Here is a 19604-nt window from a genome sequence, read left to right as displayed (position 1 = left end):
CAAGGAGAATTATGCATATGAAGATAAAGGCAAAGGAGTTCACTGCTACAAACACAGCAGTTGTCCTACCACAGCCAAGGTCTTGGAGCCCCATCCTCAAACCATACCTCTTTAGACTTACGAGCTCAGATATCAAGTAYCAGCTCATTTGCAGACAGAGAACTGTTCTGGGAATAAATCAAATTTCTCAGGCTTCCCAGACAACAACTCTGCTATTTGAGCTACAGACACATTTTAGTCACATTACCTGCAATTCTTCAGCACTGTTTCCTTCCCCCCACCCCTCTCAACTCCTGGTTATATAACTAGATCAAAAGATTGGATGAAATAGGGCAAAGGGAAGCAGGGAGGCTGCACACGTGATCACATGCTCCGGGATGAGTCATTAAACCGGAGACAAACACTGCCATGGTTACACTGCTGCCATCTCACCCCGGGCCCGGAGGACCTTGACAAGGCACCAGMGAGCACAAAGTCATGCTTGTTTGGAAGAGGAAGCGCTTCCCTCCTCACACTCCAGCAATTGCCCGCGTCACCTCCGCCAGCAGCCATCCTGCCACCACCTGCACCGTGCCAGGCAAGGGTGTCTTCAGGACAAGGGTGAAAATAACAAAACCTGAAGGCTCAGCAGACATGTCTTCTCTMTGTTTTCATATATGTTGTGCAATCCCCATGTAGATTCATTCCATTTCTGCATTTTACCTTTTATTTCCTCTTAATTATACTTAATACAAGCTCTGGTGAAACCTACACACAGCTGGATCAGACAGGTTTTTTAAATACAACTCCCATCTGACCAGAAACCTAAAGCCCAAAATTCGATGATAAATTTGGTCCCATGCTGAGTACAAGCCCTCATCTGCCACAGCCATGTCTGCTCAGGCTGGTGTTTGTCCTGCCAATACAAGTTCTGAGGTGAGGAACACAATCTGTGCCTCAGCCCACATTCCTGACACATATGCATCAAGAGAGCTCTTCCACGCTAGCGACAGCTCCAAACATCTCACTGATTCAGCTGCAGTGGGATTCAGGGGACAGTGGGCTTCCCGAGGCTGCTCCCATCCTTGCCACCACCATGAATAAACCTTTCCACAATGTTAACTAAAACAATGATAAAATCACAAGTCTAACCTTGCAACAGCTCCCACCACACCTGTGGCATGAGCTGGCAGTTATGAGCAGGAATTGTTTTGCTACTGCTTTGTATTAAAGTCCTGATTATGTGCACAGCCTAAATCTAACCCAGGCTCCCTGCTGCAGTCATGTGGCTGCTCTCCAGCACAGTGAGCTCCAAGCTGTGTAACTGGGACCCACACTGGGACAGAAACACATTAATACCTACACACACACTTCTTTTGTATAAGAACAGGTCTGATCTTTGGGTTGGAGGGAGTGTGGGAACAGCCTTGTTGAACAGGTCCCATCTGGTAATCAATTGAATAATCCTGCCCCAATTTTGCCAAACCTACATCYACAACAGAAACGCAATTATGGTTTTGCAACAGGAGCTCAACACGCATGGTTATACAAGTAGATTTTACACAACACAAAAATTCATCGGCCACATTTGCATGTTGGCAACTGTCTGATCATGCTGGAGCTGCTGTGCACTCTAGGAAGACCTGGGCAGTTATCCATATTGCCTCCTTGGGAAGAGCATTGCCACCAGCCTGGGGTGACAATCCAGCACAGCCCTGCACAGCGAGATGAGACACATCAGAAAAAAAAGGCCCAAGTCTGCCCAGCAGAAGACAGCCRTGGGTCAGGTGTGGTTGTTGGCAAGGATGTAAACACATCCCATGGCTACACACTGTGGGCACTAAGAATCAGYTGGTTTACACCAGCTTTGTTCTCTGTTTTGCACTGTCCTCACCAGACCTACAAAGAGGATCWCCCAAAGGAAGTGATGGCAGCATTAATGCAGCTGGCTCCTTCAGATGGGTTGTAGCTCTCTGAGAAATCCCCAAACAGTTCCCATTGGTTCTGGGTTACAGACATGTGCACACACCCAGGCACTCTGTCCTGCAAGGTACCCTGAATGCCAAGAGGGGCATGACTATAATTTCTCATGCACTTTAGAGGTCTGAAACATACCTGYACTCTCAAACCCAACAGACCTGGTTACAGCACAGCTCTGGTTTGTGCTGCAGGCCAGAAGCTGCCAGTTTTCTTTGCTCAATAAGCAGCAGCAACCACCACCCCCAGCTGTACATAGAAATAGGGAGAGGTGTTTGGTTTCTCAAACGACACTTGCACGTCACAGTACTAGAGTTTAGAAGACTCTGTAAGAGAGTCGTGACTGCTGTAACTCTGCTTCAGCTGCTCCCTATGTGGTGTGACTGCCAGAGCTGTCCCTAAACACTGCACACAGCTGTGACTCATGATGTGTAACACAGCAAAAGATTTGTCCCGCAGTCATCAGGCCCTTCCTATTGCAGCCAAGCTTATCAAACTCCTCATCTTCGCAAACTGCCCTTAAAACAGCATAGGATTCAGCCTGGAGAATATTCTCTAGCACCATCAATTCAGTAGTGAATTGCTCTCAACACAGCCTGCTCTGCAAAATGGCTCAGGTTGCTGCAAGTTGTCATGAAGCAGCAGGTTGTTTTGAGGTGTGACTTTTGTGTAAGTAACACAGTCTTCTGACACCAAGGTAAGTGAAATGCAGTGTTATAACAAATCTCCATGCTCCAAGGCAGACCTCACTAAGTCCAATTGTCTGTGCATCCACAGTTTGGCTCTACCAACAGCCAGCACTCCTAGGAGGACAGAAATTCCCATTCAGAAGATCTGAGAGTCTTCTACATGAGGCTGCTGCATGAGAAGATCTGAGAGACTCCTCAGTGGACAAACCACTGTCTAAGCTGGTGACTTCCTTGCCTGCTCAGTTACTAGCCAGCTAAGCATGCTAGCTAGAGGTACACCTCCTGGGAGGCCAGTTTCACTGCCAGGGTAACTCCAGTGACTMCAGGAAAGACATAGCACTGGAAACAAGACACTTGTTTATTCCTAAAATCATTTCACTACAGAAACTCAGGATACCAAATAGGACAATTTTGCTGAGTCTTTGGGCATTATTTCCTACCCTAAGGACAGGGATGCACACACATGGTGAGGAAGACAGCTGCATGCAGAGCAGCGAGTAGTTAATTCTTACTTTGGGAGCTTTCTTTTGTCCTGCACAAAGAACAAAGAGCAGTTAAATATTACTGCAGGCCTTCTGGGAACTTCTTTGTAGTTTGTGGGCAAAAGCCTGACAGAAACTAGCTAATACTAGCTATTGCTACTACAGCCGGTACTGAGCTGTCAAAGCAGGAATGGGAGGAGCACTGAGGGATGGCACAAGAAAGTCTAATTGCACAGCTCCAGCTGCAACTCAGTCCCTGACACACTGAACTACAACTGTGCCAAAGGCTGGAGGAGCGACTTCGCAGAATAAGCCTGMCTGCAAAGACTCTGACAACCTGGAAGATGCTGTCTGGGGTTATGTGATGTTTCCCCAGTGCGCTGGGTCCTGGAGGGGTGGGTAGGTGATGCCAGAGTGCAACTGGACCCGGCACCTGAAGAACAGCGGCTCTGTAACTGTGGCACAGCAATCAACTTGCGAGGCTGGCAACMGTCAGAGTGCTCTGGCTCATCCTGTACTCAGCTGTGCAATTTAAATGAAATATTTTCAGAATATTCTTTGTATGCAGCTGTTGCATGGATGCCATGCAAGACGGGAGAAGTGGCGTCTGCACAGAGCACCTCTCACAAAGGTGGCATTGTGCGAAAACACTGGAGCACCACAAGGCCGGGCTGGGGGCAGGAAATTCCTTGTGAAACCCCTCAAGTACAGTGTAGGTGAAAGTAAGGGGGAAGCTCAGACTCCCTTTCTCCATACTTTACGTGTTGCAACACCCAGCAGAGGCACAAAGCCGGCACACATCAACACCTGGTTGCTTCCATCCGAARCACTGGAAAAGTCACCTCAGAGGGGGTCGGAGAGGACAGAGCAGGACGCAGCCCCTCCAGGAACTTGAGGCTCCCTGCTGCAGCCGCTGTCAGGGCAGCTAATCAGCAACAAGACTTTGTTCTCCTCGGAAAATAATCGGGCTCAGTCTTCGACGGCAGGACGCCCCTCCCAGCCACCAGCGCTTAACAAAGCCCTAATTATGTAAGTATTATATAAGCCGGCACACCTGCCCCCCCGCGCCGGCCGCGGCACCCGCGCTCGGCCGCACTGCCCCCGGCACGGCGGACCCCGCGCCCGGCCGCTCCTCGGCCCTCTGCGGCCACCCGCAGCCACCCGCAGCTGCCACTGCTGCCAGAATGACAGCCAGAACCAGCCTTTTGGCCGCTTCTCCGCACAGGACCGCGGCTGTGGRAGCGCCCAGGCCAGGCACTGCGCTSTGGCYAAGCGGGCAGCCCCGCCGTGAGCCGCGGGCAGTGGGAGCTGCAGGCTGTCCCCAGCGGAACGCAGCCCGCTGACCACAGCACGGACCGACTCCGGCACTGCTSTCACCCCAGCTCTGCTGCCGGCTGCGTGCCTGCTGTCCTGCTGAGTCACAGCCACCCTACTGCCAGGCACAAAGGCATCTTTCGGGCTGTGCTTGCTCTGCCCCAGAGCTTGCCTGCTCCCAGGGGAAGCTTCCCTCACCTGTCAAAAAGCACGTACATCTTCATTCCCGTTGCTGATTTATCTACGAGTGAACCACCCCAGGTCTGTCGTTCATACCTGTCACTGTAACCAGACAGAGTCTGTCATGTTGGTATAACAAAGAGCGCTGCTTGAAGTCTGAGTAACATGTTTTTCATTTCTCCAAGTATCAGTAAAGCGATCACTCGCTGTGGGTTCAAGACACCTACGTGAAATCTGCAGATWGCTGGCGAGGGATGGCAGGCTGCCTCTGTCCCCAGTGCAGGACCAGAGGATGGAGGSAAGAGATGAACTCTGAAGAAAAAGCCACCAGCACTGACTCTGCAGGCCAGAGCATGAGGAGGGAGCCAGATWAGGAGCACGCACAAGTCAAACCCTTCTCCAGTCTCCTTTGGTAAGAAGTAAGCCCAAATCAATGGAAAACTTTAAAAGATAAATTACAAGGCAGCACTGCTCTTCTTTTTTCCTTCAGATGTCTTTCAGCATATCAGTTATAYTGCAGAATAAAACTTCTTTCCTGGCCTAAAGGAATCCTTCAGGAACAAAAGGCAGCAGAATTGAAGGGCAGGAGCAAGGAATATACCACCCAGAAACCAAAGTGAAAGGAAGCAGGCAAGAAGTGCCGAGAGGCAATCTGGAATATCAGTCAGTTTTGGTGACAGGCGATATATCTTCTAACCCTGGGATTATGCAAGCAGAACCAGGCCCCAAATACCCAAGAGATCTTGTTCTGGCTGGGCCTCAATGCTGCGGACGCTGAGACCCGGGTTACATAAACACCAAAGAGCACTTATATAACTGTTGTATGGCACAGGCTCGCAGCCACTGGCACCCCATTGCCACCAGAGTGTGGCAGGTACCTGCTCTGGCACCCAGCCCCTCCAGGACCTCCTCCCATCCCTGCACAAGCCCCCGAATGCAGCCCAGGTGAGGTGCCCATCAGGTTGTCCTCCCTCTTGCAGGCACTACAGGCTCATGGTTACTCKGGAGCACTGGGCAATCTGGTATCCATTTCCATCTCCAATTTGCTCAAAAGAGGCTTGTGAAATTTCAAATCAAACATTTTCATAGTGCTCTGAGACGGCAACACCTGGAGAAATACAGAACGCTGATACCTGGCATCCCTCTTCTATACGTAATCAAAACTACTTTTCCTGATGAAAGTCCTCAAACCTGAAAARTAAACTGTTCCCTCCTACCATGCCCCTCTCTTGCACAGACACTCTGGGCATTAGTGAAGATGGGAACRAARCTRGGAAAGGTACCCACTAAGCAGCAAGGGAAGCAGGGATGGGTTACATTTGTCCTTTAGCCAGGGGTGTGCGAGAGCAATGAGTTACATAAAGCTACTGCTCTGGAGTCAGGAAGTGTTTCAGGCTGAGTGCTGGGAAGTTTTCAACAAGCTGTGCGCAGGAGGGAACTGAAACCTCCCCTTTCTGGTTATCCCAGTTAACTAGTAACCCAGAATAGAGTWTTGTCAGCCAGATTACAAAAATTACCATGCAGATCTAAACCACAAGTAACCAGATTTAACCTTATTTATTTTCATAACAATTCAAAGCTTTTTTTAAAAAAAAGAGAAATATGATCTAGTCTATTGAGATGGCTAAATATTGATTTAGGTAACAAAGACAAATTTCCCCTTCCCAMCTTCAGAAAATAGATGCATACGGGGGCTTGACACATTCCCAGCACAGCGAATCCAGCTGGCTGCTACCATGACTCTTCTAGGGATAAATTTCAGGGACTAAGAAAAGAGGACGAGTAGGGGAGCAAGCATTCTGCATTATGCAATGATTACATAAGCATTAATTTACACTAGGTAGCTGGGAGTTGTGGTATTAGCTTTATACCAGCATACCCTCAGAGCAGTGAGAAATAATAAAGAAAGGATTATTGCTGCCACACACTTCCAAAGCCACCAAAATGGCAAACAAACAACAAGCAGCAGCCGAACTTTAATCTCTGCCTCAAGSTCTCACCACAGCTTTGCTCAGGACCTCTTAACAGGAACGGGGAGAAGACAGGTGACACTCACAGCTAATTTAAAAGAGCAGCATGGGAAATAATCCCAGCATAAAGTATCCTTCAGCAGCTGAGGGCTCCTTTGTTGTTACTCCCAATGGCAGTGGTATAAAAGAGGAGCGATTTCAAAATTTTCATAGTGGCATTTGTACTCTATTCAGTGTCAATGGAGTTCACAGACATGACAGCTCCTCACAGTAACCTGTGAAACACCCTCCTGTCCATCTTGCAGAGGAAGAAACTAAAGCAAAGCATTTAGGTAGGCATCAGTGCTGCATAACTCTCAAGTGGTTGGCTCCCCGTCCTATGCTCTAACCAACAACTCTCTTCTCCTTAAATATGATTTCCTACTTGAAAACAAAAACAAAACACAATTGTGAWTTTTTTTAGAACTATAACAAAGCACAGAACCTCAGCTGCATTCCATTTTTCTGCCTCAATCTCTAAAGTAATTTCAGAGGAATTTTTAAGGACTCTGTTTAATGAGGGAGGCATCACTTGGGAGAAAAATGCAAATTGTTGAGTTTGAGCCTGTGTGCCACCGCATTCCACTGGCACTTCTCCCATCAACTGCAGCCAGAAAAGTGACCGAGAGCATTGGAGGAAGTTAATAAGACCAGGATGAAACACAACTGCTGAAAGAACAATCTGTTTCTAGTTTTCCTTTCCAAAATATTGGTGCTGCTTTGGGTGCTGCTAAAGGAGTTTGACAAAAGGCTGCAAAGTTTTCACATAGGCTTCAGTTCACATACACTGAAGCCACAATGTCACAAGGACACCCCCATCCAAAATACATAATGCCMCAAAAGACAAGCACATTACAGTCTGGAAAAGAAACAGGTTCCGTTGTAGGGTTGCTAAAAGGACAATTACCTCTATGGTTAAAAAAAAAAATGTATATCAGGAGGAAAGAGGGATCTTTACATAGAAGACTTCTTTCTCGTAAGGCAGGGGGGATAGGTAATGTGCTGCAACAAATCTTGATTTACTAGCTGGTGGGTGCTACTATAAAAATAATTAAAATCTGCTCTAACTTTCCAGAAACTTTTTAAAAACTAACAAAAAGTTATCACAGCACTGAATATACAGGTGCTTGCTACACTGAAGACCCCAAAGAAGTGTTTAAGCACGTGGAGTGAGGAAAAGCCATACAAACCAGAGAGGAAAAGAAACATTGCTCAGTGGCTGAAGCACAAAAGCAGGGAAGAAYAGGGTGTGTAAGCTCTGCCCAGACACACTCAGTGACCTTGTGCAGTTTATCATCTCTCTGGGAACAGGAAGGTTGTGCAGAAGTGTGATGGAGGCTCTCCTGGATCYACCAGCCAGGATACAACCTCATTAGATCAGTTAAAAAAAGCTTCCTCAAAGAGAGATAATTTTCTACTGAAAGAGACTTCGGTAGAGACAGTGACAAATCTTGCCCCAGACTTTACAACTTGATGAGTACAAGGAGGAGTTAATTTGCACTCTTTCTCTCTTACTTTTGTACAAATACCTTTCCACCCCAAATTTCTGAAAGGCCTCTAACCTTGTTTTCYCCCTCCATCTATGACCTACAGTCTCATTTCCAAAAGCATCTTTCCCTCCCCATCTTCTCTTTTTATACCTATTATCTAGACTAAGTTACATAAGCCACTTGTATCATCACCCAGATTCCTCATTTATCCAAACTCATTTTCTATTGTAATTCCTTTCTTTTCTCAGTTCACACTCTCCCAGAATTAGCTTCTTTGTCCTGCCACCACAACCAGAGAAGTAAGATGGATTTTTTTTTTCTAGAACCCCCCTTCCCACTAATGGGTAACAAATATTGCATGACTTATTTCTGTAAAAATTCCTCATGATGACTACAYTGCACTGCACTTCTATAATAAACCAGGAATCCAGATCTGGAACTCCCAAAGACCATTTTTGATCAGTTTATTAAGTTCATAGTATGACTTTGGAGSTATTTGCCACAAGAACAAGGAGCAAGAAGCTTGGCATCCCAAAGTACCTGACTTCAAAGTAAGAAGTTAAATTACAAATTTTGAAAGTTCTTCAAATCTGAACAAAGGTTTTYCTCCTTTCATCCTCCCACCAGCAAACAAACTAAGTGGCAGTCATCCCCAAACAGTAAACTCCTGTTAGGATTTCACTAGCATCTTCCATTTGGTAATAGGGAAAAGGGCCAAGTAGTTCTTAGTCTCTTCRGCACTAATTAGGGGATCTGGAGCAAGCACCAACAGCTCTGCCTGGTGCCCAGATTGCTACCCAGTCAGCAAGTCACTAAATATCTCACTGACAAAAGAAACTCTTGAAACTCTTATCAAGTATGATGYTGAAGGGAAAGTATACAAAATTGAAAGGGGTGGGGAAGAGGACAGTGAATATAAAATGATACTGCTAGTAACTGCTGTCTCCTCTCTTGGAAAAAACAACTTTTTGCACTATTACAGCACAGCAGAAACAGTACCAGCCAGACCCAGAATGTCATATCACCAGACTTCAGAATTATAGGCACGAAGGAGGACTGAGCTTCCTTCTCATGTCCTCTCCATCAGGCCAAGAGGCACTGCAAGACTGAAAACTCAACCTCTCCCATCCCTGCCTGGTAGAAAGCACATTAAAACCTGAGCCCCACAGAAACTGCCTTGGCTCCTGATGCATTTTATTAGCCACTAAGTGGGGTGGTCCTGCACGGGGGTGGAAAAATGAATGGCCTGTTACAGGAAGGCAAGAGGGAAAAGAAAACAAGTGAGAAAAAGTAAGAAAAATCAACCCACCAAAACCCACACCTGTGTCCTACCTGGGAACTGCTGAGACTCATCCAAGAGTAGCATGCTGCTCAGTGCACCGGGGCGAGCCCTCTGCCCGCACACTTGTTCAATGCGGCTGCACACTCTCAGCTCTTCTGCTATTCCTGTCTCAGGGTCTTCAGGACAAAAGTTTCCAGGCACTCCCAACAACTCCTTATCTCTCCTCACAGCCCAGCGAGCACTAAATCCACTCTCACTGGCTGTTCAGCTTGCAGGCGGGAAAAGACTCCTGATAAAACAGTCCAGGGTACAGGCAGGGAAACCTGCACTTAAGGTTTCTGAAAATAACTTTGGTAAATAGCTCCTAGTGCTTGAATCCACCCAGCTGGTGTGACGGGAATCAGTACGTATATATCCTCCCTGCACCCAGCCGAGACGGACCAGGGTCACTGTTATATAACTAGTTAAATATGCCTCGTGTTCAGCCTAAATAAAAATTGTCACTATCTCCTCCCCTGCTCGGAGAGTCAAACAACACAGCCCTGCCCGAGGTAGCTGCTGCTCCACTGGGGACCGATGCCTGGAGCTGTGCTGCCGGGACGGTTTGGTTACCGTATGTGCTCCCGATCAGCAGGAGCAACCTCAGTTATGCCTGGGAAAAGAGTTTTAGAAGAGAGAAGAGGAGCAGGGAGGCTGAGTGGGTGTGTACGGGGGAGGTCTCTCCTCTGGAGCAGCGGAGCTGCACGCCGTACGGATCAGATCCCATTCACTCAGCCCGTGATCCAGTTCAACTAGTGGCAGAGACCAAGACTGAGAATAAAATAAAAATCCTTACATAACCGTTCAGRCTCCGGTGGGGCCCCGCACAAGGGGAATCCCTACAGACAACAGGACATTCAGAGCAGGGGCCATGCAGATCGTAACTCCGCTCCCAAGTTTCAGAGAGCATAAAGAACAGTGGGTGCGAACGAGATGCAAAAAGGAGTACAACCTKTCTGACTTTGAAAACAACTGTGATTTTATGAGCTATTCGCACGATGCCTGATAATTTGCAAGAAACCTGGCCAACTGGGACTGAAACCTAAGCAATTTGACGGAGCCAGTAACCTGTTTGCATAATAACAGGTGAAAGAGCATCCTGTTTGCTTGGTTAAATCAGTAGCTCCTAGAGCACTGCGAGTTGCAGAAGACTCTTGGTGCAGCAAATGGACTATGAATGAGATTTCTCAGTTTTTAGGCGAGAACCTGTCAGAGTTTATGGAGTGAGAGATCACTTTAAGTGAACCTTTGTCCCAATCATTCAGCTGCACCAGGACAGGCACAGAAGACAATAAGTACAGAACAAGTCCTTTAAAGCTGTGGTTGGACCCCTAAAGTCTGTCCATCCTGCCCAGCCTTCTTCAGTGTAACAGACTTTATCCATACCCAATTCCCTTCACAGACATATCTAATGCCAGTAATAAAGAGCAAACCTGGGCTGAGARACACATAATGAAATTAGCTCGCTGTTAGTGAGCATTTGCCCATGTAACAAAGTCAGTTGTTTATTGAAACAACTGGTGAGGGASTGCTGGGAAAACCAGGACGTACACAAGAAACCCAAAGCAGGCTGTGTTCAACAGCCCTGGCACACACCCGCAGGACAATGAGCTGCACTCACAACAGCAAAGGSTGATCTAAAGATCTGCAAGCACAGCCACGACAGAGCCCAGTTACCCTTTGTGTGACTCCAGCCATTTTAATTTGACCTTTCATTTCAGAGGGCAGCAGGGCACTGCAAATGCTTGCTGCCATCAAAATACCCTCAGTGCTTCAGAGTACATCACAACTTTGAACRAACCCACGATGCCTTTTCATAATTATAGCTATATAAATTTTACCAAAGAAAATATGAACGGTATTACCATTAAGACACTCAGTAACAAGACAGCCTTTCACCTATGTCACAGATTCAAACAGCCTGGCTGGTACACAATGTTTATCAAGCGGGAAAAGAGGGACAAATATATTAAGAAGTACATAGCCAAGGATCTTGCAACAGACCTTATAAGGACTTTGTAGGGTTGGAATAAATAAGCAAACATGATCTCAGCATCTGACCTAACAGATTTATGAAACTGGAAAGCAAGATTTAAAAACAAGTACTTGTGTAAATACAACTGGGTACTTGCAAAGCATGCAGYGCTGGTTTTGGCTGGGAGAGAGAGTTAATTTTCTTCAGAGCAGCTGCTATAGGGCTAAGCTTTGGATTTGTGTTGGGAAACAGTGTTGACAATACAGATGTTTTTGTTATTGGTGAGCAAAGCTAACACAGAGTCAAGGCCTCTTCTGCTTCTGACACTGCCCCACCAGCAAGGAGGCTGGGGGTGCACAAGGACTTAGGAGGGGACATAGCTGGGGCAGCTGACCCCACCTGACCCAGGGGATATCCCAGACCATATGGKGTCATGCTCAGCACACAGAGCTGGTGAAAGGAGGAGGAGAGGRGGGATGTTCAGAGCATTTGTCTTCCCAAGTCACTGTTACTGTGATGGACCCCCACTATTTTGGGGATGGCTGACAGTGAATGACTGGCTGTGTGAAGCTGAGTTGCCAGCTGGGGTTAAACCACAGCACATCCATATTACAGCAGTTCAGCATGAGAAAAATGGGAGTTCAGTACACTGGGGGAAACAGGTAACCTATACATGTCCTTCTGCACACAGCAATAAAAAGGGAATTTCCTTCTTCACCTTAGTGTGCAAAATGGAAAAGGGTTTTCTAGCTCTCCTACTCACAACAGCCTGCTGGTGAGGCCATCACTGTTAGCCAGGATAAATACATATTCACACAGCCAAGAATTAGATCTGCCTGAAACAGTCAGTTTATAAAATGATCTCCTCATGGAAGGTAATCTTGTTATAGATAAGTCCATTTACTGAATAGCTTTTCTGTGAGGCCAGTCCTACCAGTAAGGAACAATCTTCTCCCTCCCCTACAGGGTCTGAAATCTTGCTCAGCTGTCACACCTGCTCAAACCACCAGCTCTTTGCAATTGTACAAACTGTGCTATACATCACAAGAGGCTTCTCAAAAAACTGTCACCTGAGAGGTTCCCTTGCAAACAACATAGGAAATTACCTGTTAAAAAAAAACCACTATAAAGTTTGTATTTTCATAGAATATCAAGATGAAGGTTTTTTAGAACATGTTTTTCATTTGACTGACAAGTCTTTTCAGCAGCAATGTCTACATCCCTGARCAAGCATTAAAACTCATACCTAAACCTGTCTATACAACAAGAAACTTGACTGTTAAGTGTTTCAGGACATTAGTTCCTCTGTATAGCTGAGAACATTATCAAACTAAAGTCAATTAAACTAAATAAATTTCAGCAAAACATCCCAAAACATACAGACCCTTCAAGTTGGAGTACCTCCTTCCCCATGCCCATGCTCATTGTCTACCTCGAGCTGGTTCTCTCAGCCCTCTATTCCCATGCTGAGCTCTGCAGGCTGAGCAGCTCCAGGACTGCTGAACACTGGCCAGGTCACAGCACACCAAGGACAGCATCAGAGAGAAGCACTGGATCTATAATGTGCCACCCTGCTCTTGGTCCCTTTAAGCTGGGGTGGCTCCCTTCTCTCCAGGCTGTTCACCCTCATCACCACCCCATAAAGCAGAAAAGACCTTCCTTGCCCACCCTCAACTGCTCCACGCTGGCTGCACAGTCCCTTCCCCAGCCCACAGCTTTCTCCAGCTGTGCTCCACATCCACCAGCTCCTTCTGTACACTCCACTGACCTCAGCGTGTGGGGAAGCTGCCTACTAACCCAAATTGTTTATAAGTTATTGAATGTGAACTAGGCTTGAAAGCTGTATTTCACTCTTGATTAGCACCTGCAGGTAGCACACACATATCATTAAGGCCACTTTCCCTGTCCTAGTTYTCGTGTTGTTTAGCAACATGGAAAACACAAAAGAATACCAGGTTTTGAGTTGGACATGGTCTAAGGTGTTATTTATCCACCTAAAACAGTTCAGACAGAATCACACTTGGACTCCACAACACTCTGTGTTGGCAACTGAGTATTGCTGGGCTTTGAGAATCATTTGCTTTTTGAACAAACACTGCACTGCAAATAAAAATTCTTTCTGATAAGATCTAAACCAACCATGGAAAACCAGAAGAGTTTTTCCATTGACWTTAACAGAGTTTTAGATTGAACCATAAAGCATAGAACTTGATAAATCTGGTTTTTCTCATTTTATTAATATAAATCTTGGTGTATTTTCTTTTCCAAATTTATCTAAATCATAAGGAGGGGGGCATTGGGAAGTTGTACATAATGTAACAAAAACCTGATTGCACAAAATACAGGAAGTGACAATGCAGTGCCTCTTGCAAATGCTTTTCAGACTGGCACTGTGGCAAAATACACTGCTTGAGATTCCATGGCTTTCAATGGTTGCTTAAAAGTACCAAAGAAAACAAGCTGTTATTAGACAAGATGTAAWGATTTAAAGTTGAAGAATTTATACYATAGATATTTATCACAATTTTAATCAAAATTAAAACCACTGAGTTACAATYCCTGTTATATTCAAGAAACTGATTCCTCATCTCTTTAACTTGATRTATTTCTGCTGCTGTAGATGACACAACATATTTGTGCACCACTGAAGAGTTTTTTTGCACAACTTTAATTTTTTTCCATTCATTTTTAGCTATGTGYAAATTTGACATAAATCACAAGCTAACGGTACACAAAAGTGCCATTTTAAAATTGCTTCTAACAGTTCAAATATTTAAATACTTTACATARATGAAGATTACCTGCAGATGTTTTAATTGCAAAATTTGTTTTGACAGATTTAAACTAGAAGTTTCTGTTCACCTAGCCCAAAAAGATTTTATCTCACAGCTTTCTCCTGTCTCATTCCTATTTGCATATTTGCAAGTGAAAATAAAGTCTTCTGACTCCTACTTAGAATTTTTTTGAGACTGAGTCAGTGAACTGCATATTGAAGAAAATGTGAACAAGACATTTTAAACATCTGCAGTACAAAATACTGTTAATAAAAAAAATACTTTGATCCAAACAATAAACCAGACACTTCTGAAAGTTCAGCGCTGCAGTATCTTTAAAGCCTAAGCATGAAGTTAAATAAGATAAATAAAGAGAATAATTGTGACACGATATTGCGTTTTGAAATCTGAAGAATACTTCTAATTTAATTAAAACAGTTCCTCACCTCCTTCCACATTTTCATAATTTAATATTACACTTGCACARCACATAAATACATGTACATTTTATTTAACTAGTCATTAAAACCAGCACAATACAACATAAATTAGGAAAAAGTGAAATTAAGGACCCCTTGCATGGTTCTAAACTCAGATGAAAATCAAAGAAGTGTTTCACCTAGTATATTTGAAGATAAAAGGGGTGCTGCCTAAAATGTAAACCAGAGGTTTTTGACTTTGGCTTCTTCAGACTAACCAGGTGAACTTGGCAAAGTGACTTTGCCACTCCTTCCCCGTTCAGGAGGGAAAATACCACATTACAAATTTGCTAATTAGCTGCTGTGTGATTTCATCACAGTTTCAGAAGCTGCAGATGAGGGAATCCGTATCTATTAGCAATGACCAGGCATGGTAAAAAGCTGACTACTGGACACATACATGGGGAAAAAAGGCACCAAACAGGACAGAGGACCAAGAGTGACTGTCCTTTTTATGGAAATTCTCTATCTGATTTATGAAAAGAAAAAAGGAAGGTTTTGGCCAATAAAGCACAATCTCTATATCCTGCAAAGCTTATCAGAAAAGTAGGAATACAACTTGGAGCAATTCTTTGTCCAGTTAATAACCGCTCACTCACTGATCCTGCTCCCCACACCTTTATGCTACTCTCACCTTTGTGACAGCTTTAAGAGAAGAGAGAAAAGAGAGGCAAAAACAATTTTGAAAAACTCCATATACATATATATAGAAAATGCAGAGCAATGGACGTGGGCTGCTCTTGAACTGCACAGAGAGATTTCTATTTTGTATTCCATCATACGCAATAGATCAAAGTGAAGGAGGGAGAAAAGAAGGGAAAAAAGTGTGTCTGCTTATAACACCACATCATTTCACGAGATCTGCCAGTCCCCGCGCCCAATTGGCGGCTCTGAAGGAAGCAGAGCTCTGGCGTCATCACCTCCTTTTAAAGAAGTAAAGCAAGTCATTACTCCAGGTTATATAACACTCAGACTATGCCAGACTTTGTGCCACCCTCTCAAAAAGGAAGCCGCTGTCAGAGAGCCTGGGAGGCGGGCAGGGGAGTCACCGACGTTTTCTTTGGGAGCTTTCCCCTATTGGGATGAGCCGAGGAGAGCGGGGAGAGTCCTGGCTGTGGGACAGRGCAGGCAGCGGGCAGGGCTCAGCACTGCCCCGCACCATCGGCACTCCGCAATCCCCTGCGCGGGGGGCTGGGGGACAGCACTCCTCAGGATCTCATCCTTCCTTCCCACAGCAGCCCGCAGGCCACACCTCACCCTGCTGAGAATAACCTAGTTCACAGGGTTAGTTACAATGCCGGAATCAGTCATTAAAGCCCCCGAACCTCAGGCACCGCTCCTCCCACACTCCTCCCCATTCCACCCAGATTTATTGGCAGACTGTAGGACTGTAGGCAGGGGACCTCTACCATCCTCCCACAACCGAAACTGCCCCAGCCAGGCAATCTGCAGCCTCACAATCGGCAGAAGGAGAGATAACAAAGCATCCAGCACTGGCTGTTCCCAGCAAAGTATCCAAAAGGATTTTGTCTTAACATCACCATTTAGTGAGTCCAGTAAATCCAATTCAAGGGAGCTGGGTGCCCCGGAGTCTGCACAATGTGCTGGGAACACAGATCTTCGCTGGCTGGGCAGGGCCAAGCCCCTCAGACTGCAACCCAAACACCATTTTGCTCTGACACACACACTGTGCTCCCGGGAAACTAACAGGAAAAAAAAATCAAGGGTAAAATCTGCAGCCTTCCATAATGAAGCAAAGTTCCCAGAGAAATCAGTRGGGCTTTTGCCTAAACCAGAGGCAAACCTCCTCTGCAATTTCAGTGTAACCTTTCTGTATCACTCAGTAACCAGGATTGCTAAAACTGCAAATGCTACCATCCAGTCTCTTTCCACCTTTCATGCAAACTATATCTTTTGTATTTTATTCAGCTGGATTATGGAAACACAGAAGCCAGACAGTTACTAATGTAAAGACATCAGCTCTTCACAAACGAACCCAAGTGTGCAACATAAGGTCTGGATGCAGAGAGYGTATGCTGAACAGACACAAAGCTCTTACCACTTTCAGGAACTGAGAAAACAATAACCTCCCCTCAACTTCTTAGTTACAGTACATCACCTGAGAAATGCATCCACTATCTACAATTGGACGCACACTTACTGAGCTACCCGTAACATTTAGCTTGAACCTGAGCCTCACACTTTGCAACTATATGATAAAGCTCATTTAAACACTGATTCATCAAGATCATTTTCTAATGTAATGCAATTTCCTATGACAATCTGATTAAGTTTAAACACATGTCAATAGAYAGGATATTCATTTATTGGTTCTGTACCTCCATGATATCACACAGRCCATCTTCTTTGCAGGTACTTATTGGCTTGCACGAGAGTCTACATAAAGTCACTGCAAGCATGAAACCCTACCTAGCTTTTAAAGATCATCAAAGTATGATGGCACATGGAAGTTCAGGTTTGGCTCTTTATTAAGCCCAGGGCCATTGTATAGGCAACAAACCTAGATYTGAGTAGAGATTTGCTTCCCCCACGGTATGCCCTTCCAGCTTCCTTGGAAATAGTACTAAGCTCTAGAGGGAGCTGCATCCAGACACAAGGAACCAAAATAAAAGAATCTACATAGGGAAGTCCATCGAGAAAGAAAAAGTGAGATCATGTCAATCATCACTCTTCTCTTTTCCCCAAGAAATCCACCTGGTGCACTGCAAACATCCATCTGCAGATTAATTTGCAGGATTATCCCTTATGGGAGTAATCATCACTGGCACAGGTACACACAGAACACAGAGGAGCTCACAATTAAGGCCTCCCTCATGTTTGTCTCCAGTGCTTTTCTRCATTTAGGAAAAGTCCTGCCTGTTTCTTTCCACACCTTTTGCTCCAACTCATCCACTTTCAACCAACAAAAAGAGCCTTCTCTCTGCTCCAAGCTTACTCCGATGGGCTTGTGGCTTTCTTTAGGCCCAGGCATGTGCCTCCAGCTAAACAAGGACAGGAGATCAATGGACATGTACCAGTCTGAGGCAGGAAGCACACATCAACCAAGTCCACTGTGCCACACACTGCAGCAGATGGAAGCAGGGCTCCTCGAAGATCAGCTATGTTCTCTGAGGCTGCCTCGACCTTGGGATGCCCATCTGCCCTTGGTGCCACCTGGAGACACAGCTGTGAGAGGCTGCTTTCTAAAAGGAATAGAGAGACTAAAGTGGTAAGCATGTAATTGCTCATTTTCTTAAGGAATAAATTAAATTTTCTAGTAGATAAGGAGGACAACTTAAAACAAGTGTTTCCTAAAAGAAAGTGCTGTGCAGTCTGGTAAAAAGTAGAAGACAAAAGATTTCAGATTGTTGGGACAAAYCTCCATTTACCAACACAAGCAGAATCATTCATTTCAAGTAAAAAATGCAGGGAAATCGCTTTCTAAGAGCAGTTCCTTYTTATTTCCAGCAGCATGGGCCTTTCTAAATCTGGATATAAAATCACATAGAATAGGGTACCGTTTAGCAAAAGCAAGACTGTCTTCATACTCTTCCCCTGCCTCTCTCAGTTTCATACAGGTGAGTATAATATGATCCAATTTATAATAACTACAGTTAAAAAGCAAAAACTCACATATTTGAGCAGGAGGAGCCTGTAAAATGAACAGATTTATACTGAAGACTTTCCTCCCCTGTAAGGACAGAAAGTTGCTCTGTTCCYAACCACACACATCCAGCTGGGGACTCCCACACACCCCAGTTTTGTTTTGTTCCAGCACTTTGTTRGGGAGAAGAAAAGATAGAATGATTTGGGGTGGGAAGCACATGAATAACACCATYTCCAAAATGAGCAGCAGATCTCTGCATCTCAAGAATGCATTCATRTATCATTCAAAGAAATATTAACCCACACTTCCACATGACCTTAAAAACAGATTTCCAAAMTAATTTTAGCTTTAATAACTCCAGGTGCTAATGAACTTTCTAGTAAGTATGGTATTAACTATTCATTTTTCCYATCAGATTAGACAAAGAAATTACCTAGGCAGCTACAAATTGAATTCCCTTTCAATGTAATTGCACCTCACGATGACCCACAAAGAACCACAAAGGAAACATCATATTAAACAAAAAACCCATTCTTGCTATAATTGCATGACAACAAATTTTCCCTCAACAACCAAGCRAAAATTGTAGAAAAAGCTGATCAAGCAGGACCCCTTTGAATGATCAGGCTTTCCTCTAGTGAGGGTTCARGGAAAGCAAAGATGTTTTCAAGCTTGGATCAGCAGTGGCTACCATCTGAAGTCAAGAACTCCTGCCTCGGTGTCGTGGGAAACTCCAAACTTCTTGTGAGTACCAAGGGGCAGCTCAAGTTGAAGCAGAAAACAGGTACTGAAACACATTGTGGATCAAGCTCCAGAAAGGAAAGGTAGCTCCGTTTGAGCTATCAAATGTCATAAGCAGGATGAGAACAATTTTAGGAGGCTGGGGTGAGGAAAAGGTTCTCTCTTTCCCCTCACTCACTTCATGTGCCAGTTCTCAGAGGTTCTGAGAGTCAGCCCTGATGCCCTCACCCTACCAAGGAGCTGCAATGCAAAGGATCACTGCACCCATGTGTCCTCCTCTCCTGGACTYACTATTCTGTACCACCAAGCATGCTCCTCGTTCACTCCTCTTTAAGAGTGTGTATCACCACAGAAACCCCACAAACCAGGTGTGGTTTGCTCCAGCACTTTGTCAGGGAGCAGAAGGAATAGTATGAGTCTAAGCTGGAAAGAAGGAGCTCCTCCAGTTCTCCACCAGTCAAATAAAGATGCCACAKAGCAAGCACACTCCCAGCCCTGGGGAAACAAAGAAGGGATGGGAAAGGAGAGAAAGCACACAAGATAGGGCAGAAGACAAAGTAAACCCCATGGAGTTTGTCTTACCACAA

The 19604-nt window shown here is 45.1% G+C and overlaps 1 protein-coding gene across 3 annotated transcripts in view; it reads right to left on the bottom strand.

Annotated features, from left to right (window-relative positions):
• RAD54L2 (RAD54 like 2) overlaps positions 1-19604 on the bottom strand; it is a 67534-nt gene that overhangs the window by 23459 nt on the left and 24471 nt on the right. The window contains exon 1 of one of the 3 annotated variants that reach the window (XM_057368031.1): positions 9453-10170. The exons of the other annotated variants lie outside the window; for them this stretch is intronic. Coding sequence (XP_057224014.1) covers positions 9453-9486 — 34 coding nt within the window. The 5' untranslated portion in view covers positions 9487-10170. Of the gene's footprint in view, positions 1-9452; positions 10171-19604 lie in introns of those variants that run through there. 3 annotated transcript variants of the gene reach the window in all.

This window comes from Malurus melanocephalus, unplaced genomic scaffold (assembly GCF_030028575.1).
Source record: "Malurus melanocephalus ecotype Western Australia unplaced genomic scaffold, MMel_1.1 scaffold_87, whole genome shotgun sequence".
Taxonomy (NCBI): domain Eukaryota; kingdom Metazoa; phylum Chordata; class Aves; order Passeriformes; family Maluridae; genus Malurus; species Malurus melanocephalus.
Note: the sequence above shows the minus strand (reverse complement) of the source record. Positions and strands in the feature narration are given on the sequence as shown.